The 25532-nt window shown below is 36.0% G+C and overlaps 1 protein-coding gene across 8 annotated transcripts in view; it reads right to left on the reverse strand.

Moving 5' to 3' along the window:
- The window catches only part of Ccdc102b (coiled-coil domain containing 102B), a 214597-nt gene that overhangs the window by 86165 nt on the left and 102900 nt on the right, over positions 1–25532 (reverse strand). The window contains exon 7 of one of the 8 annotated variants that reach the window (XM_071602654.1): positions 17012–17537. The exons of 5 other annotated variants lie outside the window; for them this stretch is intronic. In XM_071602654.1, coding sequence (XP_071458755.1) covers positions 17511–17537 — 27 coding nt within the window. In that variant the 3' untranslated portion in view covers positions 17012–17510. Of the gene's footprint in view, positions 1–17011; positions 17538–20023; positions 20093–23106; positions 23195–25532 lie in introns of those variants that run through there. 2 more of the 8 variants (XM_071602653.1, XM_071602655.1) reach the window with 2 other exon arrangements.

The raw sequence follows: 25532 nt of genomic DNA on the forward strand, positions 1-25532 counted from the left end.
TATGACAAAGAAAATTGGGATACCCTAAAAAACAAAATGTAAAAACTACCTTACATTTTAGAGTGACCACATCATTGAGCTCAGTCTAAATTTATTAATCATACCTCATTCAGAGTAAAGAATAACAAATGAATTTCAAGTGCTCCTTTCATAACAATAGCAGTGTTTTCCAGCATGCAAAATAAGGTAGTCTTTAAATAAAGCATCTGTTTATGTGGGTGTGTAATTTTTTGATCTTGCAATTGCTATAGGTTTCTCAATTTTGCAAATTATTCCTGTTTACAGTTTAACCAGTCCTTTCTGTTACAATATCCTTCTAAATAGTCAGAGGGTCATTTGTGGGATATGGAAAATTAAAACAACCACCTAAACTTCCCAGTGATTTTCAGAAGAAATCTTTCAGTCAGTGCCAATATGTTTGATCCTCATATTTATACAATTCATAAGTTATGGGAAATAGCTTACATGTTGCCTTTGTGTAGATTAAAATGGGTAACTTCCTAGCAGAGACAGAGCAGAAATCAGAGTCACTGCATGAAGATCTCCTCTACTTGGAGGATCCAAGTAAACATCACCAGATGACCAAAATCTCATTCTCCAAGAAACAGAAGTTGTTGCGATGGTTGATGTTTATTTGAAAATTTTTAAATGAAATGGATGGACAAATTAATTGCCAGGAATTATTAAGCATGATGGAAAGGAGCAGACTAAATCCCAATTTATGATTTTATACTTTCTTAATGCTCTCGGGCTCTGGCCCCCTGTTGTTCCTGTCTGCTGGGGGGAAACAAGCCTCAGAGGCCCACAGCAGGGGCGGCCATGAAAGCTGTTCTCTTTCCTCAGTAAAGCCAATGCAGAGGCAGTCTGTTGGAAAAACCAACACTTTTATAAAATGGGAAACTCAGTAGAAGGAGAAAATTACTCCACTTCAAGTAGAAATCTCTTAGAGAACCTTTCCATCCATGTGGTAGAAACCAAAGTTGTTATCTTATGAGACACTGAAGGATGAAATTAAGGATTTGCTCACTGTGATACCCTTACTGTGTGCAAATTCCAAGAGGCCTCTGTTGGGCCACACTTTCTGCTCAAATTATTAAGACTTCTGCTCCAATCTAATAAAATTAATACTGAGTTTCAACATCATCTCAATGTTCTCCATGGATGTGAAAAACATATAATTACAACTTGGGATATTTAAAAAATATATTTCATTAAGACCTGCAGTGTATCACTGAGCACACATTCCTAATCTTCCTGCTGATCTGTTTTATCATCTCCCATCACTACTGTCTGAATAAATGCTTTCCAATTCTGCCAAGTCATCATGACCTCCATCCCTTTAACTTCATAAATTTCTCTGCCACTTCCCTTCCTATTGAGCTTAGATATTAAGATACATCCATTCAACTAATTTCTTGGTCTACAATAACTCATCGTCTCCTCTATGCAAAGTATACCTGCTCAGAAAAGCATCAGTTTTATTCTATTTGCAAATAATAAGATGGCTCAAATCTCTCCCAATTAAAAAAAAATACTCTACTGCCTGTTATTGTAGTTCTAATTTTTAAAATTCTCACAAATACCTTTAAAGAGCAGCCTGCTCTAGTTTCTTCCATTTCTTGACCTTCCACAGCCATGTGTCCTATTCCATTCCAGTCAGTTTCTTCCCCTGGTACCCATCTGTGAAGCTCTCACCAAGATCACCATCACCTCCCATGTTGTAAATCCCAAGGACATTTTTTATCACTCATTTTATCTCTAGGAATCACTTGATGGAGACGGTCACTCTGTGCTCCTGGAGTTCTGGATTTCAAGCAACATCACAATCTTGTTTATGCGAGGAACATTTTTTTGATGCTTCTCTTCAGTTTGATTGCAAGTTCTATCTTCCCTCACAAATGCTCACATATTACTTCTGTGGGGTCAGTCACAGTTTCTTATTTGTCCTCCCTCCACTCTCAGCCTTTCACCTTCGTACAGCATTGATACCACTCTGTGTTGAAGATTCTGAAATCCACACAATGCTTCTGATGTCCAGATCCATATAATATTAAAAGCAAAGATTCACAAAAGTTTGGTGTTTGGAGCCTTTACTACAAGCTAGTCTTGAGGATAAGCACTCCTCTTGCTGAATTATCTGTCAATCCTCCTTCAGGACCTACAAAGTAGGCGCTATATCACTACCATTGTATAAATATGGAAACTAATGCTTGGATAAAAGAGGTGCCCAAGGTCACATGGTCAGCACGTGGACGAGTCAGAATTTATTCTAAATCCCAGGTTTGAGTTCTTAACTATTACATAACCATGTTTCTTAACCATTACAATACCATACGTTTTCTGAAAATTAGAGGTTTTGTGTACTTCAAATCAAATCCATCTGAAACTCACTTATGAAGTCCTCCATTCTGCCCTGTGCACATGCACTCCCTCTGAAAAGATTCATTGCACTTCCAGTGTATATAATGTAATTTATCTCTGCACAAAGCTCCATTTCCAGGCACTGACTCAAGCAGCTCTCCCTCCTTTCTGTCTCCAAATACTTCCAATCTCTTAGTTACCTGCAATTATATGAGGCTCCTCTTTTCCAGAGTGTTGACCATTCATTCTGTTATTCTTTGTCTTGGTTACCATTATATCACCAGAAGCAGGGAAAGTGGTAGGTACTATTTGACTTTCAAAAAAGTCTAGTTAACTTATGGGTTAAATGCATTAACTATGTGTATCATATTTTGTGTGATTATTGATATTTAAATCTATAAACCACATGTCAACATGTTTTTTGAGGATTATTTGGCTACTCCTCAGGTAGGAAAATTTTTACCCAATAGGCCACCATATGTGGAATAAAATATACAAGTTATATGAATACAAGAAATAGGGGGATATAGAAACTGTTGAGCATTCAATCCAAACTCCACTGGAAAGAAAGTTTTTCTCACTAACAAAGTATTCTCTGTACCTCCCAGAGGTTGTTCCTGTCCTAACTGGTTTCAGGATATTTAATGTATGAATGCTTAAGTAATTGAAAGACATAATGATGTGCCATGCATTATCAAGGTGTTATAGACATTATCTTATTTTATTTTCATAGTATCTTTTGAGGATTCTTAAACAGGAATCTAGGACTTAATGCTGTTTTAAAACCCTATCTAGATTGTGGAACCTATGAAGTCCACTCTCTTGTGAATCACTTTTCTTTCCATTTCACATACTAACTCCATTTATCTTAGACTCTAATATTTCAAGGTGGTATGATCAGTTGACGTTTCAAGCAAAATCTAAACTTTGGCTCATTTTATATGGACTTTTTGTAAATCATTGATTATATCATCTGACTTCTAAAAGTTGCTAAAAATAAGCTAAATTTAGTATTTTTCTGATTCATCTATACCAGATTTTCCAATTATAGCTCAAGGTAATTATTTATCATTTTTTTTACTTAGAATCAAATGTCTATTACTGTACTTTACTAAATAAACATTTCGTAAAAAAACTGTTAAGCACAAATTAAATGTGAAAATCCAAGTAGTGAAAAACCATGTCAAAAGTGAAATTCATCTTCAAAAAAACAGATTAAGGAAAGCAATTCCACAAAAATATTCATTAGATAATATTATATTCATAGTAAAAGCAACTTATGTTAATAATGGCAATAATATTCACTTTGGAAATATTTTAATAATCCATTGGTACTCATGACTTTTAATGTATGTGAAATAATACTCAATCATCTCATAACTTCAAATCAAATTAACACATACATTTATTATAGTGGTTTCTAAAAGAGAATTATGTTCTATTTAGCTTTTAACCCTTTTAAATGAGATAACTATTTTAAAAATAGATACCAGAAACAAGTCAAAGTAAAAAAGCTAATAGAAATTTTCAATTCTATCTTCCCCTAATGGATGTTTTATAAATTATTACAGGTGCTTTATCTTCTAATATCATTCATCATGGCTGCTATAAAGCCATTAGGCAGTTTCAAAGGCAGAAACAGTGATTAACATAAAATTATAAATATTGAGACTATGTTTGGTTAAACAGCTTAAAACACTCTAAAATATGTTTATATTTTCTCCTGGTTATCTTCCAGTTTAAATTTTGTAACTTTCTAACCCTAAAAATAATCTTCATTATTACTATAATGCCCAATAGTATCATAAGAACCAATACATAACCCTGAGTTATTCCTCTACCACCTTCCTCACTAAATGGTACAAATGCCAACAAATCTCCATCCTGGGTTACTTGTTATCCTCAGCCCAATTTTCACAATATTTTGATAAATTATTATCCTATCAGAAGAAAACATAAAATAAATGTATGGGTGTAATATCAATCATCATATTTTTGTCTTGAATGATATGCTTAGCAAAAGCAAAGAAGTGTCAAGAGGTCGGTGTTTTTCAAAATCTTTTTACAAGTCTCATAGTTTGTGTACAGGTAGCATGCTACTCAAAATAGCCAAATTATCAGAACTGGCACATATCAATTGCAATGATGTTCACTATATAACATTCATCAGTAAACTTTCCAGTGGGCAGAAGGACCACTGGTGAATATGATTAAGAGATAACTGTAGGGTGTCCTCAGTTATGAATCAAGGCATTATTGTCTCAGAGTAACATTGTCCTTCCACTTCCAAATCTCAATACTGCTCATCTGAATTAGTATCCACACATAAACAAATGTAAGATGATCATTTATGTTATAGCTTGGAAAAGCAATGCCATATAGTATGCATCTAGGAAATGAGAGGGGAAAGCTGCTAACATTGTAAGAGAGCACCAACTTTGTGGTCAAGAACAACACAAAGAAACTGAGATGAAAAACATTGAATCAAAATGCTTACCTGGTACCACGTTTTCAGTGACATCGCCCTCCCAGTGAATGATTTGACAAGTAATCAAGCTGCTGTGGTTCTCAGTCTTGTCTTATATTACCCCAGCAGGCCATATTGATTTCATCAGACTATATAGGGTGTGGCATCTAACTATTTATTAATAATTTCTCCAAGTGATTTTAAGAAGCAGCTAGGGTCAAGAATTGTAGGATTAAATATAATTTTCTCCACAGATACTCTGAATGTGTCCGTAGGCCCCACTATAGCCCTGCCCATTCAGCAGGTTAGGGCTAAAGACCAATGACCTGTGTGTAACAAGTCTAATGATTGTGACAACCCACTAACACTTGAGAATCATTGGCACGAGTAAAGGTGCTCATACCACTCAATGAACTTTGTCAGTACTGCACCACAACCTTGAGTGAGGGCTGGCATGGGCTTGCATGTGAAGAAGTGGGGTCAAAGTAAGAAAGGCATGCGGGGGGTCTGTGACTAAGAATTGCTGGACCTCCCCAAGACTTCCATGGAGATTTTCTTGCCAATTTGAAAAGCAGTATGTCCAGAGTGCTTTAATGCTGCACTTCTTTTGGTATCTCCAACAAAATCAGGGTACATATGGTATGTAAGGAGAAGCAGATATGACCTCACAGAATGAGAAATTTTGATACAAATTTTAATAAAATAGGTATTTCAGAAACTTCACTCCTAACAGAGTTCCTTGGTTGGAAATGATGGCACTTACAGCAATAAACATGCAACAAAATGAGCACTTCGTGGAGGTAGCTCTGGGACAAACAGCAAATTTTGCTGATGATGGTCACAGATTGCTTTTGTAGTTAGTAAATTAAAAATAATCCCCAAGTATCTATATATCCATTATCATAAATCCATCTACTGCAAAGGCAGGTTTGCTATGGCCAGAGTGTAGTTCAGTCTATGTTGGTGGTTACTCATGTGTGATATTGTTTTTAGATGATATAAGAATGATAAGCTTAATGCAATTCTGTTACCAGGGTCACCCCTAACATTTTAATTTTTGGTTCACAGGATGGCAGTTTGATTCAAACAATGCTTTCTTCAATGTGCAGTGCAAATCTGTGTTTGAATGGAGAATGGTTTGCTTATTGCTGTTACTCAGGCTTGTAGAATCACAGGTTTCTCTTCTGGGGATGGGGATTATAAAAATACCTATCTAAGAATAATTTTTTATGATCTCATGTCTGTACCATACCTGACAGAAGGCATTGAACATGCTATGTGCACAACTCATAGGAACTATTTTCTTATTAAATAATGTTATTTAATATTATGCAATTAGTTGCTAAATAAAACAATGAAATCATCATTTTAGCATCTACATAAGTTTGCATTATTTACATAGATATTGTATTACAGTTATTTAAATGTATAGACATTTGTATACCCTGATTTCTGTATTGCCCAATAAAAATACATTTTATATAGTTTTGTATACATACAAAATGTACATTTTTATGCCTATGAAACTTATCTAGGAATCCAATAAATTATTAAATAATAAATCTGGTAGGTATTTATTAAAATGGGACACACTGGAAAAAAGATAAACAAAATAGTATGTGTGTCTCTGTGCATATATTTTAATTTATCAGATGCTTCATTTTCCTTTCTTTGTAGTAGAAGGTAATATGGCAGATGAATGGAACATGGAATTTTCAATCATATTGATTCATTCAATTTGACATAAAGGCTATTTCTTGGTTTCAAGCCATATGCAAAATCAAGAGATTGGAAGGCTTAGCAGTGTCAGGGTTGAACAAGTTACTGAACCTCTCTGACTTTAGAGTCAGAAAGCTTAGGCTTCTGTTTGTAAAATGTCAATAATAAATCTACATCTTAAGGTTTTTGTTAACACAAACTCAAATAGGCCAATATAATGATGCATAGTAGGTGCTTAGCAAATAACTTTTCTCCCTTGGGAATCTTAGCAGTGTCCCAGCTCCATGATCCTGCCACCTGGGTGCAAGAGAGTTATGGGTTTGGGTATATAGACAATGTGGCCATGAAGGAGTAGCCTGTGAGAGGGGCATTCCTGATACCTGTTAGGAAGCACCTGAGAAGTTGTAAGGAGAGAGGGATGATTAATATTCACTACTGGAGCCTGGAGAAACCATCACCTGTTTAGCTGAGTCCAGAAGCAGCACAGTTTGTCTTCCCATCTTGCTCCTCCAGGAACAGAAAAGCCCAGGTAGGCATGGCTGAGTCCCCTGTGCCTGAGGCTGTCAACCACAGTTCATGAAGGTGAAGTGGCTCTGTGCATGTTCAAACACCCAGTAGGGCAAGCTTTCTTCATTCAGACTGATAGAAATTCAGATGTGCCAGGCTTGGTTGCCCACGACTATAATCTCAGTGGCTCAGGAGGCTGACACAGGAGGACTGTGAGTCCAAAGCCAGCCTTGGCAAAAGTAAGGTACTAAGTAACTCAGTGAGACCTTGCCTCTAAATAAAAATACAAAATAGGGCTGGGGATGTGGCTCAGCGATCGAGTGCCTCTGAGTTCACTTCCCAGTATCCGCCACCAAAAAAAATTAAAAATAAGAAATAAAATAAAATAAAATTCGCATGCTTCATCTGGCACTTGCCTTTAGTTTATGCAACATGGTTATTGAAGACACAAATATTTGGTGATATTGTTTATGTGGCTTACCAAACCAATGTAATATTGATGCAAAACAATAAGTCCTAAACAACAGTAATCTCTATGCCTAGTGAGACATCACAAGCCCTTCAAGTTCAACAGCCCTTGTATATGTTGTAATGAGTATACCATAGAACTACATTCTCAAATGAGCAGGGAGGAGGATGTACAGTCACCCACACTTCCCAATGCAACTGACTTAATGCAGGCCAAGTGGAAAGTGCACCTGTACCTGCTCATCTGCAATAATACCTTTACTCTGTTCTGGGACTTATCCAGTAAGCCAAGTATGGAACCCTGACTGCATAGCTGAGGTCAACAATGGCAGCTGGACTCAGCCTTCGGATTGGAATTCTTTTAAAATATCATCAATGAAGTATGATTTAGACAAAAGGACTAGAATTAGTTACAGCCTCTATCAGAATATTAAATCTAAGCTGCAGAGTAATGACATCATATTAGTTTTGCTCTAGTTGTAAATGTATGACAAACATTGGTTTAAACAAAATAAATTTATTCTTTGGGGAGCTGGAGATCAGATATCTGCCATGGCTCTTACTTGTTAGAACTGCATTTTTTTCCCTCTATAGGCTCTAAGGGATATTCAATTTCTTCAATCATTCAGATTGTTGGCAGAAATTAGGGCCTTGTGTTAAAAGGGCCAATGTCTGCATTTTTTTTTTCTGGCTGTCAGCTATTAGACTTGGTCAGTTCATAAAAGCTGCCTGAATTCCTTGGCTCATGCCTACTTCCCCCATCTTTAGAGGTAGCAACAGCAGATGGAGTCCTTCTCATGCTGAAAGCTCTGACCAAATTTTCTATCTGGATTTCTCACTTTTCAGAACCATGTGATTACATTCGTCTCAAGGAGATAAACCAGGAAAATCTTCATATTCAGTTATTTGTTTACTTTTATGGTGCTGGAAAGAGAACTTTGCTAATACTAGGCAAGCATTCTACCAATGAGCTGCATTCCCAGCCCAATTTCCCTATTTAATATTAGCTGATTAGCATCCTCTGGTCCACATGCAAAACATCTTGTATTATATTAAAAAAAAAATAACACATTCACAATTTCCTGGGACCGAGGTATAAAAGTCTTCAAGAGCTATTATTCTATCTAGCATAGATATGCAGATATAAAAATTTAAATTCAACCAAGAATATGTAGTACAAACAGGTGGATTCTTGGAAAAGGAAGTTCACCATGGCCCTGACATCTCTACTTATTATTGTTGCCAGTGCATCTGAAGTAGTCAGTCACGTAGGTAGTTAGGGATCAAGGTAACCATATAATGATCTCTTTAGAAACTCTTGGTCTCTGGATGAGTGCAACTTGTTCAGTTGTATGGATATTTGAAATGTTTAGTTAAAATTTAAGGCCCTGAATAGTGCTATACTTTGGCAAGTGGATCTACCTTTGTTCTACAGACCACATCTTGGGATTTGGGAACAAGCAAACAGGTCTACCATGTGTTGAATCTCTTTTTTACTATCCTACAATATTCCTGCCCTGGTTCGTTGTTTACCTTTGGCACTTATGTAGTGTGGCAAACCAGCCTCATACTTGCTTAATCACTGAATAGGTTGAATTGTTTCCTTGTTAAAATGTACCCACGCCCTAATCCCAGTAACTAAGAATATGATCTTATTTGGAAGCAAAGTCTCAATATAATTAAGAGTCTTGTGGTGAGATCTTGGATTGAGAATTGGCCCTAAATTCACTGATTGACACACTTCTATGAATAAAGAAAGGGGGATTTGATAAGCACAAAAACAGAGACGACAGAGATAGGGAGATGAAGGTAAAGATTAGAGTGCTGTTGCCAGAAATCCAGGAATAACAGGAGGGGCCAGAAGCTGCAGGAGACAAGGGAGGGTTCTCGGCAAGTGCCTTTGGTAAAAATACATAAGAATAAGAAAGCTGTATTTTTCTCTCCTAGGCATGTTCACATAGGAGCCTGGATTCCTATTAAAGATTAGAAATGTGTTCAATATAAGAAAGTTTCATTCTCTCTTCTATTGCATATATTCCTTCTAAATATTTACATATATGCTGGATAACAAAGCTTCACTATCTCTTTAAATACAGTAAGTACTGGGAACTAGTGGTTGGTGAAATTAATATGCCATTTATAAAAATAAATATAATATTTATGAATAGTACATATCATAAAATACTTCTCCCTAAAACAGACATAAGGGGTAAACTCTAAAGTGTTTTAAGGACTAATTTTCTGGAGCACAGACATGCAAGAAGTTCCCCATGATTCACACATGCTGTAACCACACTGCACGTGGAGCCACGATAACACCCAGTCACTTTCTCTATACACACAAATCAGATCTGGTGTTTAAGAGCTAAATACTGAGAAACACAACTTTTGGGGCAGGAGTCCCCTGTGTTTCTCCTTTGCTAGCAAAGCAATAAACCTTCTCCTTCTTTTTTCTCAAAACCATGTCCTCATTATTGGATTGGCATCAGGGACAAGGACCAAACAAGCTTTAGGCAACAAATTTGGTACCCTGGGTAGAACCCAAGAGCAGCCCCCACTCCAGCTTTCTTGGATAGTCCTGACTTTCTAAGGAACCCCACTTCCATGCTGAAGATGCAAGATGGCTGGCAAACTTGTTGAGAGCCAACTGCAGGAAAGTTAGGAGATGGGTGAGTTTGCTTCAGGCAGAACTAGAGTAGCTGTTTCTGTGAGTTAAAGGGAGGGACTGAGGGACCATCCCAATAGCTGCTGAAGCTCCTTTTGCTTCAGGGAACTCCTGCCTTCTCTCCCTGAATGGTACAGAAAGCTCCACAGTGGTCCACTTTGAGAAAAACGAAACTGAACTCAAGTCTCAACACCCCTGGCTCTCTGGTAAGTCCCCTGGTGTGCACACTGAGACCCTTGATTCCACATGTCTGGTTCCTCTTTATGTGAACATCTGTGTCACTACTGGTATAGGAGTCATGGTTAAGAGGGACTAGAAAACCTAGGGATATTTACTCCCTTCTGATCTGTTCTGTTTTCATCTGTTTGTTGGCCTTGGGTTTGGGAATTCCCTCTGGCTGGCTGGCTGTGTTTTTGTTTGTCTGTATATATTATCGACCCTTTTAAGACATGGCCAATTCTGTGTTGATCCTATAGGTAGTCTCATGGGAAAGATCTTGGCTGGTCAATTTAAAGGTTCCCATCTCTTGGCCAAGGTTTTGGGTCTCCTCTCTGGTTGTCTCTGTATTTGGTTTTTGTAGGATCTTACAATTAGAGTTAGTCTGTTAGAAGTAAAGCAAGTTGAAGGGCCACCTATATTATAAGCCTAAGATAACATTTTACTGTAATGATCTGGCTTTTGAATAGCTTTCTGGATTATTATACAATCTTGCAGTTAGAATTGGTCTGTCAAATTTGAAGTAAGTGGAAGAAATTTGTATGTGTAGATCTGTCTGTTTTAAAGATTCCCATCTGCTGTCAACCCTGGTTTCCGTGATCCTCTTTTTCTTTTTTTTTGTATCTGTTACTGGTCTTTTAAGACAAGGGTCATGTTGTGTTGATTTTATCCATAGTCTCTAGAGCAGAGAAATCTTGGCTGAATGGGTCACATATTGGTATAAGTCTGTCTAAGAAAAAGATGGTTTACTATAACACAATCTTGCCTTTGAATGGTTTTTCTGGATCATTATACAATCTTGACATTGAGGTTGGTCAGGGGCAAAGTATATAAAAGAGATTCTATATGTAGAGATATTTATGCAGTTGTATGATAAGGGTCAGAACCATCAGGAAATAAGTTGAAAGTGCCAAAAGACACTGCCTCTGGTGTGCAAGGATAGCAGCACACCAGAAGAAAGGGTTAACAAGATTTATATCTTTTAAACCCAGTCCTGGCACTCCCAGCACTGTTTCTTAGCCTGGCCTCAGGCAGCTACAGATCATCTTACTGTGGTCAAGAACACTATCCCTAAACTGGGAAAATTCCCAGAAAAGAAGCCTAGGCCATAGAAAAATGGCCAAAGAGAACCTCTGCCCTGCCTTCCAGCCCCTTTTGCTCATGGAGGGTGGAGGCTGCTGGCTAAAAAGGATGTGGCACTAGGTTTAAGCACTGTTTATGACCTGAGGACAGGAATACTTTCCCCCTTTTAAGATCTGACAGGACACCCCGCTTGGCCCGGGGAAAATCAGTTCTTGCAATCCATCACTGGGGAAAGCAGTTCTTACTATAACAGTACCCCATCAAACTAAATGCATGGGGAGACTGACAGAATTAACAATGGCACTCAAAAAGAAAAAGACAAACTAAGGCAAACCCTTGTCTCTGCAAAGGTATCTTCAAGGAAGCCTAAAGAAAAAGAAAAAGAAAAGGACCTCTTCCATTACATATCAACATGCAGAGTATAAGAAAAAAGCCCAAAAGGAGACTTTGGGTAAAATTGACAATGGGGAACTCACTTAAAGTTGTTGGAATTGTGATAATGATAAGACAGAGAGGTCAGGCTAAAAAATATCCTGTACTCCAACCCCTTGACTGCCACCTGAGAGAGAAAAGATTAAGACCATTTTTGTATATGGCAGATTTTCCAAACCTCTCCTTGGGATGAAATTTGTTTTGTAAATTACATTTGCAGATAAAATTAATAAGGATTACTTTAGAATATGAATTTAAGAAAGAGTGTGAAACTAAAAAAGAAAAAAGAATTATAGGTATGGAAATACTTTTAGAATGTAAAATTAGAAGGTAAAAGAAATGTCTCTGGATAAGAAACTATTTTTGTCTGGCAAAGTAATATTCTTGTGCTAAAGTCCAATATAAAAGAAAACAAAACTAAGGATGTAAAGAAGTTGTGAATGTTTAAGGAAGTAAGTCGCAGAAAGTTTGTGGAAGGTAAATCTCAAAAAGTTTGTGATTGTGATTAAATTGGCTATAATTAGCACAGTCAATTAAAGTTATTTGAACTTTAAAGAACTAATATGAAGCAAAGTCTGAAACATAGATCTTCTCTTACCCATCAGGATAATTTTCCTGTATTTGTTAGATTTTATTACTTGGTGAAACTAAGTCTTAAAGGCATTAGGATTTGTACCTGTTTTAAAAAAGTCTTAAATGATTACTTTGTAACTGGATAAGCAAACAAATGTTATTTAGATTATAATAATATAAATGACAACCTAAATATATGTGATTAGGTATATGTATGCATCTGAGAATTATTATCTGTCTAAGGCTTTTGTAAGTATTATGTAAAAGTTTATAAAGTGAAAGTTTATGTAATTTTACTGGCAAGATAACTAATGAACACTTTTGTACATTGTATCTGACATAGATGGGCCACACTATCATTTGAAGACCTGTTTTACATCTGTTTGCTTTGATTAAATCAATTTCTGATGATTAACAATTTCTTAAATTTTTGAGTTTTAAGGCTATCTTTTATTTTTTCCTAATCCATGCAGACCTGTGATTATAGTTACTGTATACTATGGATTCAAAATTGTACTTTAAAAGTTAACATTAGTTAAATGTAAAGCTTAGGAGAGGACTTTGCCAAGTTGATGTTCTCCAAACTAAAATTATCAGTAGTAATTGTCTCAGATTTGTATAGAAATAACAAATTTGGTTGATACTTATTCATGTTATTTGATGTTTTATAGCTGGACAAAGTAACCTGTTGTCAGTATTTTATATATACAATTTTGTGTTACTCTTCACCCTATATTAGGAATTTAAATGTATTTTTGGAAGGTAATAAGGACAGCCTGATCTATTTAAAGGTGACATTATAAAACATGGAAGCATTTTACCACACTTTTCCACAAAAAAAGCCTTTGTTTGTTTCATGTTTTGATGTAATGTTGTATTGTGTTATTTGTCAAGAGCCCTGCCTTACTTAAGATAAAACTCTGCCACCCACCTTACTCCATGTTAGAATGGCTCCAAAATAGGCTAAACATGAGCTCATTTATAGTTGTGTTCAAAAGATCAGATTATGTTGTAAAAATGACCATGATCTCAAAATAAACAGGGATATAATATTTTTAAAAAGTTAAATACCTCTTCCTTATTCTACTTAATGATTAGCAAAATTAGTTTTCAATTTCCTATTTTCTCTTGAAACAATAGAGTGAGATTACTTTTTAGTTTACAGCCCATAATTTCTTTAAAACCTACGTATTTCAAAAAATATACTTGCTGTAAATTCTGGAACCATTTTGATAGCATTGAATTACAAACAAATTCAAATTTTCCTAAATGAAGAATAAAATATATTGACTCAGATACTTGAAAGGCTCAGGGGTATCTCAATACAGTGTTGGTGCTCAAGAAGTCATTAATTTTATAACTTTTACCTTCATAAATAAAGTAGATACTTTATTCAGAAATAAAGTAGATGTTTCGGTGTAAGTTTAGAATCTTCTGATCTCTGGTGACAAGATCATTGTTCTAATAAATAAACTTGGAATTTTCTAATTGCTTTTTATCATGCTAGATGGGTCAATATTTGGTCTACCACAGTGACATATTTGCCTTAGAGGTATGTGCCTCTGTGTACTAAAAGAAAAAATACTAGGTACACACACACACATGTATAAAAATTACCAGAGTGTGCATATGACAAATAAAATGGTTGAGTATATTCATAGATAGTAAATGTCACCTTGTCCAGTTTTTATGTAAAAGCAGTTTATTTTCAGGTTGTATTGCTACTGTGATGTGAAGAATGGTGATTACAGTGAAAAAAAAACATTTGGAATCTGTTATGGTTTGAAAATAAGCTGTTCCTGGAGAAGATTATGTGACAGCATTCAGAGGTGAAATTACTAAATTATGAGACCTGTAGCTGAATCAGTGGGATAATTCATTTGCTGGATTAATAACAGAAAGGATTACTGGGTGTAACTGTAGGCAGGTGGGGCATAGCTGAAGGAAGTAGATCACTGGGGGTACACATTTGGTGTTTATATCTTTCCTTGACCCCTTCCTCTCTCTCAGTCCCTGCTCTCTGGATGCCATAGCTTAGCCTTGCTCCTCCACACACCCTTCTTCCATGATGTTCTGCCTCATCTTGTGTCCGGAGCAATTTCAGTCAGCCAACTATGAACTGAATTTCTAAAACTGTGAGCCCTGAAATAAACTTCTTCTCTAAATTGTTTTTGTCAGGTATTTTGGTTCCAGTAATAAAAAGCTGACTAACAGAATAAAAAGAGAGAAAGACACAGAGCAAAATGTTGCCATTCTTAGATAAATTAAAAGTCAACAGTATTTTACAGAGAATGTTAAAACATTAAAAATAACAAGTTTTCACAAGTTTGATAATTAAAGAAACTTAGCTCTTTCATTAGCATATGTCAAGAAAAATCTCAATTGATGAATAAAGTCCTTAATACAAGATGGAAAGTATTTGAATCCTAAGGCAAATAAATTTGGACAGAGAGGAACAACAAGATCTAAAGATCCGCCTACTAAAAAAGGTCATGACATGACAGTTCCCTTAGCTACACCAGCTAAGTATAACCACTAGATCTGTTCCCAATAGAAGGTAGGAGGTTAATTTAGGAATCGTCTGACCCCTTTCTGTACCTTCCCTTCATTCCCACAGCAGGTGAATTTTGGCTGAGCACAGCTACTCCCCTCCCCTCACCTGCAATCATCGAATTTCTCTGGGATGGCTACCACCAGCCCAATGTCTGCAACAGAAACAGACCTCAGGGATCTGGAACCCTATTTTCCTCCATGTATCTCTTCCTCAATGCCACTGCTCTTGTCCTGCTCCCAAGACACTTAAAATTATCTCATAAAAGAAAAGAAAACTGGTGGCTTTCAAGAAATTTGGCTTTCCAAATGAAAACAATGAAACAAATAAAAACAAGAGGCACAAAATCGAGCAACAACAGGAGGTGGAAATACAGTTCTGCTTTATCTGGAGCTCTGATTTAGAACCAAATCCTGCTTCAAAACCCCTGTCTGGTTGTTGCTGTTCCCTTGCTTCCTAATGATTTAGGATCAAGAGCAATACTGAGCCTGTGGAGCCATTGAGACCTGCAGCTTTTCCTTCCCAGGCTCATGCCACCACATCCACACCCCTGTCTTCTTTCAGGAGCTTGGATTCCATCCAGTGCAAGGAAGACCCTTACTCTCATCCAGTCCACATGGGGTGGGAGCTTGTGGATCACTCTGTTCTAGAGCTCAATCTGAATTGCCAGTTCCTGGAATTGATATTATAACTTAAGAATATCCAATTTGTTTTCATCTCCTACACATGACAGTAAGTTTCATGAAGACAGCTATCACAACGTGATATTCCATCTACACTGTAGGCCTGAAATGGATGACTATCTCCACATCCATCCAGCTTCCTCTAATTTTCCCTTCTATGATATGGCACATCCACATTTCCTTGAATCTCTTATAGGTCAAGCTCCAGAAATGATTCAGATGCTGTTAAAATGATGCATGAAAACTGATTTGGAACTGATTTTGGTGAGAGGCAATGAGGAGTAACAGAGCTGGTACGCCCAGTTCTACAGGGAACTCCCCACTTATATCCTGCAGCTGAGTTATAGCAATCAAAGCAGCAGACAGAAGGACATCCTGACTTCATGTCTTCCAGATGGTCCCCAGGAAGAACCCATCCTTTAGTTGGGCCTGTTCTGTGCTAGTGTCCTAACATCAGGCTAGTATTCCCCATTCTTCCAAATAATGCATTTTCTCATATTACATGCCTCTCCAGTGTATTCCTATGTTGTTATTGACAACCAAACTCTTAGTGATCAAGGATAAAATACTTTTTATCTTCATTGTCCTTTGTTTAAATAAAAACTTAAACAGTTAAGGTTTATATAAGAGGTACCACCCATTGTCATGTGCTAGACAATGCAAGAACCTTCAGAGGTGAACTGATTAGATTATAAGAGCTGTGAGTTGATCATTGGATTGAATCACTGAAACAGATCAACTAAGTGTTAACGAAAGGCAGGTAGGGTGTGTTTGGAGGAGGCAGGTAGCTGGGGGGCATGTCTTTGGGGTTTTCATTTGTCCTCACTGTGCAGAAGGAGCCTTCTGTTTCCTGGTGCTCATGTCCTGAAGTGCTTTGCTCATCCACACCCTTCTACCATAATGTTCTGTTTCATCTTGAGCACAGAACAATGGAGTTGGCCATCTACAAACTGAGATCTCTGAAATGGTGGGCCCAAAATAAACTTTTCCTCCTCTAAAATTTTTCTTGTTTCTTTGGTCATAGCAGGAAAAAAAGCTGACTAAAAGAGTACATGTTGTGTAATATTTCAACCAGGTTAAACATATTTGTCATCAAACATTTATCATTTCTTTTTGGTAAAAAACATTCAAAATCCTTTCCTCTCCTTTTCTGCAATTTTCAGTACATTATCCTTATCACTGTATTAGGATTCTTTAGAGGAACAGAACCAAAAGGTGATACACACATGCCGCAGTCCGGCTACAGCAAAATAACCGGGGGGTGAGGAGCAACTTGTGTAGATTGATACAGCAGGAGTGGGAGCAGTTTATTGTAGGTCTGAGGGGTATATATACATTCCACACAGCTTATCTAATTAACATAAACTAGATACAGCAGTCAACCAATAAGGAATCTCCACACTTAATGGCTCCCTGGCATTACTTCACAAACCACTCCCTCTGGCAAAATGCCAGGCGCTATCCAGACTTGTTTACAGACTCTAACATACACACACACACACGTAATTATGAAAAGGGGATTATGAAAAGGGGATTGTTAGACAGGCTTAGACAATCAGAAGCTGGAGAGTCCCACAGTGGCCAAATGCAGGCTGGAGGCTGGAGGAAATATAGCTGTTCAATGCAAGAATCTGGAGACTCAGAAGAAGAGGGATCAATGATGCCACCCAACACTAGGGCCAAAGGACTAAAAATTCCCTGAAGAATCACTGATCAGAGCCTTCTTTGGAAGAGTGCAGGAGCAGGAGTCTGGCATCCTCAGGACAGCAGCAATCAAGAACTCCATCAAAGTGCTCCCTCCTTTTCTATTTCCTGAAATAAATTAAAGAGTATTTGTATTAGTTCTTCTTTAAAAGTCTTGTAGAACTTGGCTGTGAATCATCCAGTCCTGGGCTTTTCTTAGTTTGTAGACTTTTGATGGCATCTTCTATTTTGTCACTTGAAATTGATCTGTTAAAATTGTGTATATCATCCTGATTCAATTTGGGCAAATATATGACTCTAGAAATTTGTCAATGCTTTTGATATTTTCTATTTTATTGGAATACAAGTTTTCAAAATAATTCCTATTTATCTTCTGTATTTCTGTAGTGTCTGTTGTGATATTTCCTTTTTCATCCCATATGTTAGTAATTTGAGTTTTCTCTCTCCTTTTCTTTGTTAGCGTGGCTAAGGGTCTGTCAATTTTATTTTTTATTTTTTTCAAGAACTAACTTTTTGTTCTGTCAATTTTTTCAATTCTTTTGTTTCAATTTCATTGATTTCAGCTCTGAATTTAATTATTTCCTGTCTTCTGCTGCTTTTGGTGTTGATTTGTTCTTTTTCTAGGGCTTTGAGATGTAATGTTAAGTCATTTATTTGTTGACTTTTTCTTCTTTTAAGGAATGAACTCCATGCAATGAACTATCCTTTTAGAACTACTTTCATAGTGTCCCACTGATTTCAATATGTTATATCTGCGCTCTCATTCAACTCTAAAAATTTTTTAATCTCCTCGTCGATGTCTTCTGCAACCCATTGTTCATTCAGTAGCATATTATTTGGGGTTAGGGTTAGGTGTATAAAGATATGAATTGGTGTGAATATACTTTGTATATAACCAGAGATATGAAAACTTGTGCTCTATATGTGTAATAAGAATTGTAATGCATTCCTCTGTCATATATAAATAAAAAAATAAATATTTTTTTTTAAAAAGGAAGCATGTGGGGGTTAGCATGGTGGGCCCAGTTTATAGAATTATCTCCTTAAACTCATGTTCCCATAGCTCACATCTGTTACCTATCAAAAATATCTGAATTAGAAAGCTATGAGATCAGAGCTGAATTTCAGGAAATTTAATCCTATAGTCTCAGGTAGTCTGACTCGAATGTGAGAAACCCTGGAGGGGAAAGATATCAATTACAGCACTATTTCCAATAACCCAAGTAATGTATTATGAAGACATAGACCAGAGCAAGGCAGCAGAAGAGGATGTGGCAGAGATTACAAAAAAATATAAAATTGTTTTACATTAAATATAGGTACTCCATATATTCTTTATATATTCCTATATTCCTAGGTCTGACTCTCTCTCTCTCTCTCTCTCTCTCTCTCTCTCACACACACACACACACAAAAAAAAAAAAAAATATTTCGGAAAAAAAAATTTATTTTGAAAGTTAAAAAAAAAAAAGAACTTGCTTAAGAATCAAGCTCTCAGCTGCTGCTGCTTCCTTGTTCTTTCTCCTTTTCTTCCACACAGGCTCCCAACCTACTGGATGATGCTGGTAATATTTAAGATGGGTCTCTGCCTCGGTTTGCTGCCCCACATACTAATCATGCCTAGAAACATCCTGAGACACCCAGAAGCCTCCTAATCTTAGGCATCTCCTAATTCAATCAAGTTGACAATTCATATTAATCAAGGTCATCCTACTCTGCAAAAGCATACTAGAACTTTTTATTCCTAACTGCAATTTTATAGCCATTGATCAGTCTTTCCCATCCCTCCCTTCCCACCAGTTATTTGTTAGATAATTCGATAAACAAATGATAGTAGATGCTATCTGAATTTACATGAAATTTCTTATATCTAAGAACATATTGTGCATCTTTTATAAAATTATGTCATACATTTTTCTTGTGTTCTTTGTGGATTATATCTTGATAACACATGTGAAATAAGTAATGAGAGAGATTGCAATAGTTGAAAACTCACACTGCCCCTACATCACAGGAAAAAAAAAAACTGCAACATTTTTACATCAGTTTGAAAACACCTTCATATATATTTCCTTTACAACTATTAAAACTAAAAACTGGCTTAAAATGGCTTTTCCTTAAAATGAATTACATGTTGTTTGGTAAAAAAGTAGATAAGACAAATATAATAATAAATAATGAAAGCAGCATTTTTCATATGTACAGGTCAGGCTAATAAGTAGTGACTCACTGAGATATAAAGATGAGATAGAAAACATTAATAACTCAAACAATTCCCTGGAGAAAATGATACATCAAAGTTTTTTTTTTAATTTTTTAATCCAAACATTCTTTATTTTTCCTCTATAGTAAATATAGCCAAACAACAACATATTAATTATGATAGGCTCACAAGGGTCAAAAATATACCAGTTATATCCACCCAATTGTGCCAAATAAACAGTTTCTTTGTGAGAAATTAAATTAATTTTATCTGGCATAGGTAGGATAATTAATTTTAACTGGCTTAATGTAAAATTATTTTTGCAATACAGACTCAGACAGTTAATTATTTGCCCATATGCTCCCAATCCCTGCACCTGCCTCACCTTGGCCTGACAAGCTTCTCAAATTCCCCTGCATCTTCAGACTCTGCCAAGGACAATATCACCAGCAGCCACCACCTTGCCTCCAGAAAAGAGAACCAGATTTTCAAATGTGGGTACAGCAAGTTGGAAAATATATTTTATTAGTGACATCTATTTAAATATAACTCTAAGGTATATTATACATTTGTAAAAATATATTATTTGAAATTACCAGTCACAAAAATACATGTTCCAATCACTGCCCTCACTGAACTTACACACACACACACACACACACAGAGAAATGCACACACTTAATAATCCCAAGTTAGAAATAACAATCTACCTTTCCCATAATAAAGAAGTGCCAGGCGTGGTGACACACCCCTGTAATTCCAGCAGTTCAGGAGGCTAAGGCAGGAAGATCTTGAGTTCAAAGCCAGCCTCAGCAACTTGATAGGACCCTAAGTAACTTAGTGAGACCCTGTCTCAAATAAAATATAAAATAGGGCTGGGAATCTAGATCAGTGGTAGTGGTTAAGCACCCCTGAGTTCAATCCCTGGTACCAAAAAAAAAAAAAAAGAGAAAAGAAACTAGTTATTTACATTTTTCACAAAAGATGTTATAATGTATTTTGAGAACACTGATTTTTTTCTGATTTTTGTACACCGAAAAACTACGTATGTGTTTGTTTTTAAATATACACACTTTTGGGACCCAAATTTATATGTCTACTAATTCTAAATTTTTATTATATAAAATACCCTATCTGGTAGAGATAAAAAGAAAATACAGATTTAAGAAATGCCCCTGTGGGAGATAAGGAATCAGATAAAGCACTTGTCTCTAAATTCCATTTGTTTTCTTCACCCTGTAAATTTTGCTGGACATACATGTGGTAATCTGATTTTAGCATGATGGAATAAGAAGTGAATGTGAAACAGCAATGTGGTCTAGAATCAGTCTTTAACTTTACTGACTTCCTATTCACTTTGTATGTAAGTAGAACCATCACCACAAAATCTTTTTTTAAAAAGACTATGTAATAGAATTTTAAATCAAAGTTGGTTAAAAAGCAAAGAGATGATTTTTGCTTGTTACTGAAATATTGATGCTTTTTCTTCTCTGATTTCCTATCATTTAGAGAGAAATTGAGAGGCTGCCAAATGCTACAGGGATTTAAATACCATTAAATTAAGCATAATAAAATGATAGGGAAACAGAAAGTGATGGCCAGTAGCAGAGAAATATTAAATGAAAAATCTCTCAATTATGTCAACAACCATATTAAGTTTAACTGTGTGAATTAAAAAGAAATAAATCCAGCAATTGGATAGGGTATTCTCAACTGTATCAGAAGCAAACAGCCATTTTATTAAAAATAAACTGAAATTCAAGGAAATATTACACTGCCTTCATGAACCCAAATTAGTGCTATTTTTTAAACTCAGTAGCTAAATTTTGGAAAGCACAATGGAATCATGGGATTTGGTAGTAGAAGGTATTTCAGCTATTTAAGCAAGCTATTCTTTTAAAAATTATGAACACAGTGTATCACTTGGCCAAAAGTACTCAAATATTCAGCCCAAACCCAGAATAAGAGCATCATCCTTTCATATTTCAATAAGTCCAATGTTCTTGTGACATGTAAGTTGAACCACAAGTTAACCAGTAGCTCTTCCATTGTATAATAAAACAACCAAGACAATGTTAGAAAAGGACCCACATTAACAACACAATGAAGACACTGCCAGCACACGCAGGTATATAGGCTAGGTCAGTGGCTCTCAGGTGTTCATTGGCATCAGGTTCCACCTGTAGAGCTTGTTAAAATACAGTCTACCTACAAACCTGGAGTTTCTGATAGAGGAGGTCTGAGACAGGGCATTTGCTGCTACTACTAATGTAAGCTTCACATTTTGAGAACATCTGGGCTAGATAGTAAGTCAAAAGGATTGGACAGAACATAAATGTTTTGATGTACATTTTTTATATGTAATTGTATCTTTTATATCTAAAATACTGTCTAAAATAGTACTTATGGAGTGGTGTTTACAGATTATCAAAACACTTTAATAAAATTTTCTTTTTAATAGGTTTATCAGGTGCTTTTCTATAACCTAGGATTGACACCATGTACAACTAATTTAACTTGTAGAAGTTCTCTCCAGATTCAAATTGCAAAATTAATCAAGTAGCTGAATGATGTGAATAAATTAAGAAAAATGCTTTGTGCATTCAAAGAAAAATGTAGTGATTTTGGTATGTATCATACTGTTGTTCTTAAAAAGATTTACAAAATATTTTATTGCGTTCAGTAATAGCTCTGCTTTTTTTTTTTTTTTTTTTTTTTTGGTTGGGGGGAAAGAGGAGGAGAGTACCAAGGATTGAACTCAGGGCATTTGGCCACTGAGCCACATAATCAGTCCTATTTGTATTTTCTTTAGAGCCAGGGTCTCACTGAGTTTCTTAGCACCTTGTCATTGCTGAGGCTGGCTTTGAACTAGGGATCCTCTTGCTTCAGCCTCCCACACTACGGGGATTATAGGCCTGTGCCATCATACCCAGTAATAACTCTGACAATACCAAATGGTATTGATTGGGTTGATAATATTAAGTAGACTTACACTGAAATTTAGCTCCCAGAACTAATTTTCATTTCTCTATTCCAACCTCTCAAATTCTTTCCCCATTTGGTTCTAATACAATTCTTATCCCTGGTTCACAATAAATTAAGGGATTCTAAGGAAGCTACAGCAGCTCCAAACCATGTAATTTGGATACAGACCCAGCACTGCCTTCTGAATTGCTTCTAAAACATGTAGAGTCTTCTAGAGTGGAACCAGCCTTGCATTTTTTGTTTCATTTCTAGGCAGAAAGAGTAGACTTCCTATAAATACTTCTCAGGACCACATGCTTCTTAAGAAGCCATACATCTTGTGAGCCTTCAGCATATGCACCTATGTCTGTTGCACTAGAAGCTCTCTCGTGACCCCTAGAAGGTCTTCTCGCTTTCCTTAGGTCATTACTAAAGCTTTGTAAATTTAGGAAGTAATATAAAATTAAATTGTTCTATCTGGGCATGGTGGCACATACCTGCACTCTCAGTGACTCAGGAAGATGACACAGGAGGATCACAAGTTCAAGGTCAGCCTCAGCAATTGAATGAGACCCAAAGCAACTTAGCAAGACCCTGTCTAAAAATAAAGAATACAAAGGCCTAGGGTTGTAGCTCAGTAGTAAAGCACAATTCAGTCCACAATGACTGATGATGATGAATGAAGATGATAAATAAAATTGCATCCTACTTTCATGTTTTAATAGGCCTTACTACCATGAGGAAATCAACCTTAGCCAAATTCATTTAATACTAATCGATGCTCACACCATTCTGCCACACTACCTAAAAATTCTAAGAAGGTTCTGTACATTTTGCACACTAACTGGTTTTCATTAAAATTTAACCATTTTCCTATTTTTATATAAAAATTTATACAAAGTAATCTATTTACCTGCATCACCCCTCCCCAAAATAATTTTTATCTGGGTTTTTTCCAATTAAGTCTTATTTAAAAAGAAAGATAAAGTGAATGTCAAATATCACAAAGTAACTGAAGAAGCTGCTGAGGTTCAGAAGCTACTTAAGTCCCTGGAGATGCACTGTTACTGCCCCTATATTCAGCTGGCCCTGTCTTATTTTCAGGCTATCATGGTACGTATCACCATCAAAAATGAAGCTGAACACCTGCACATAGCTGGAAGGCCTTGACTTCTGTGGGTTGACTTATGAACTGACTTCACAACCTCTGAACTAATCAACAACCATTTTTTAAAATATACTGCATTCTAATAAACTTGGAATCAGAGTTTTTTTCAGCCACATTCTATATCTACTGAAAAGAATTGGTGGCATCACTTTAGTGACAAAATAACATGAAGTTCCTTCATATCTAACATAGTCTCCCAAAGTATATGTTTTTACCTTTTGAACAAAAATATGTTAAAGCATGACTTGGAGAAACTGGCTCCACATCATTGGGCAATCATGTCTAGTAAGGAATAATTCACATTTAATTTAGATATTTATTTAACATTTGGGAAGAAAGACATATTGATGGAAATAACTATTCTGAGAAGAAAATAGTTTAAACTTTTATTTAAAAGTTTACAAAAACAGATCCTATAATGTATTCATTGCTTAATTGCTCTATTTTTCTTTTGTTCCACTTTCCTTTACTTTTTGTTTCCTTTATTCCTTCTAATTTCTTCCTCCTTCCTCCACTTATTTTTCTTTCTTTCTCCTCTTCTCTTTAGTCATTCTTTGTTTGTTTTCTGCCATGTGAAAATTTATCTTTGGTGCCACATAGATGGGGTAAAAGCAATCTGTTCAAATTAGTCACTGTGGAGATTCCAGTGCATACAACTTACTTATTTATTTACTTGTGGTACTGGGGATTCAACCAAGAGGGCATCTTACCACTGAATCACATTCCCAGCCCTCTTTACTTTTTATGTTAAAATAGGGTCCCACTAAGCTATTGAGGCCTTCATTAAGACGCAGAGGATGGCCTCAAACTTGCAGTCCTCCTGCCTCAGTTTCTCAAGTTGCTGGGATTACAGGTATGCACCACCTCACTCAGTTCTATTCCAGTGTGAGCAAGCATGAACCATCAATCATTACCTAACATGTACTGATTGCCAACTACAGCAGCCATATTACAAATCTGATCTAGATAAATACATGCAGATCCATTTAAACAAAACTAACATATTGAAGAGTAGTATACAAACACACAAATCAGTAAATTTAAGTGAAACTCAATGATATGAATTTTATATGTACAACTATGGATCGCATTCCATGTTAAATCACTGCATGCTATAGCAATTTTAATAGATATCATTATTTTAACTTAATAAGGAGCAAAACCTATCACACTGATTTCCTTCACAGTAAGTTGTGATTATCATAATATCAGATGCTGTATCTTTAAAAAGTCAGAGGAAAATGTATTTTTTTTAAAGGCAATGTCATTTATACAAAATTCCAGCTAAATCATGAGGTGGCCTAAGTAAACAGAAAGCATACAGAGGCTTTGGAGATATTTATCCAGTTTTTCCTAAGACAAATAATGTATGCCACAGGATGCCAGCAAAATATGGCAAAGTAGGTAGCTTCAAGCGTATAAAAATTAAGGGAAGTAGGTGCAATCAACTGTGTTGGAATTCTGGAACACAGTCACAGGTTTCCAGAGTCAAGGAATCACTGCATCCAGAAAAAAAAAAAAAAAAAAAAAAAACTTGAGTATGGTAAGAAATCTCTGTGGCATCTTTTCTTGTCCTTTAATGCTCAGCATTACCCTGATCCAAAGTCAGACAACACAAGGAAATAAATCTACCTCTAACATACTTTATGAATGATGTAAAGATCCTAAACACAATAGTTGCAAAAAAAAATTAGCAACATCATGAAAGAATTTTACATTAGGAGTGAATATGATACATCCAAGAATGCCAGGGTGGTAAGAAAATCAA

This window comes from Marmota flaviventris, chromosome 16 (genome assembly GCF_047511675.1).
Source record: "Marmota flaviventris isolate mMarFla1 chromosome 16, mMarFla1.hap1, whole genome shotgun sequence".
Taxonomy (NCBI): Eukaryota; Metazoa; Chordata; class Mammalia; order Rodentia; family Sciuridae; genus Marmota; species Marmota flaviventris.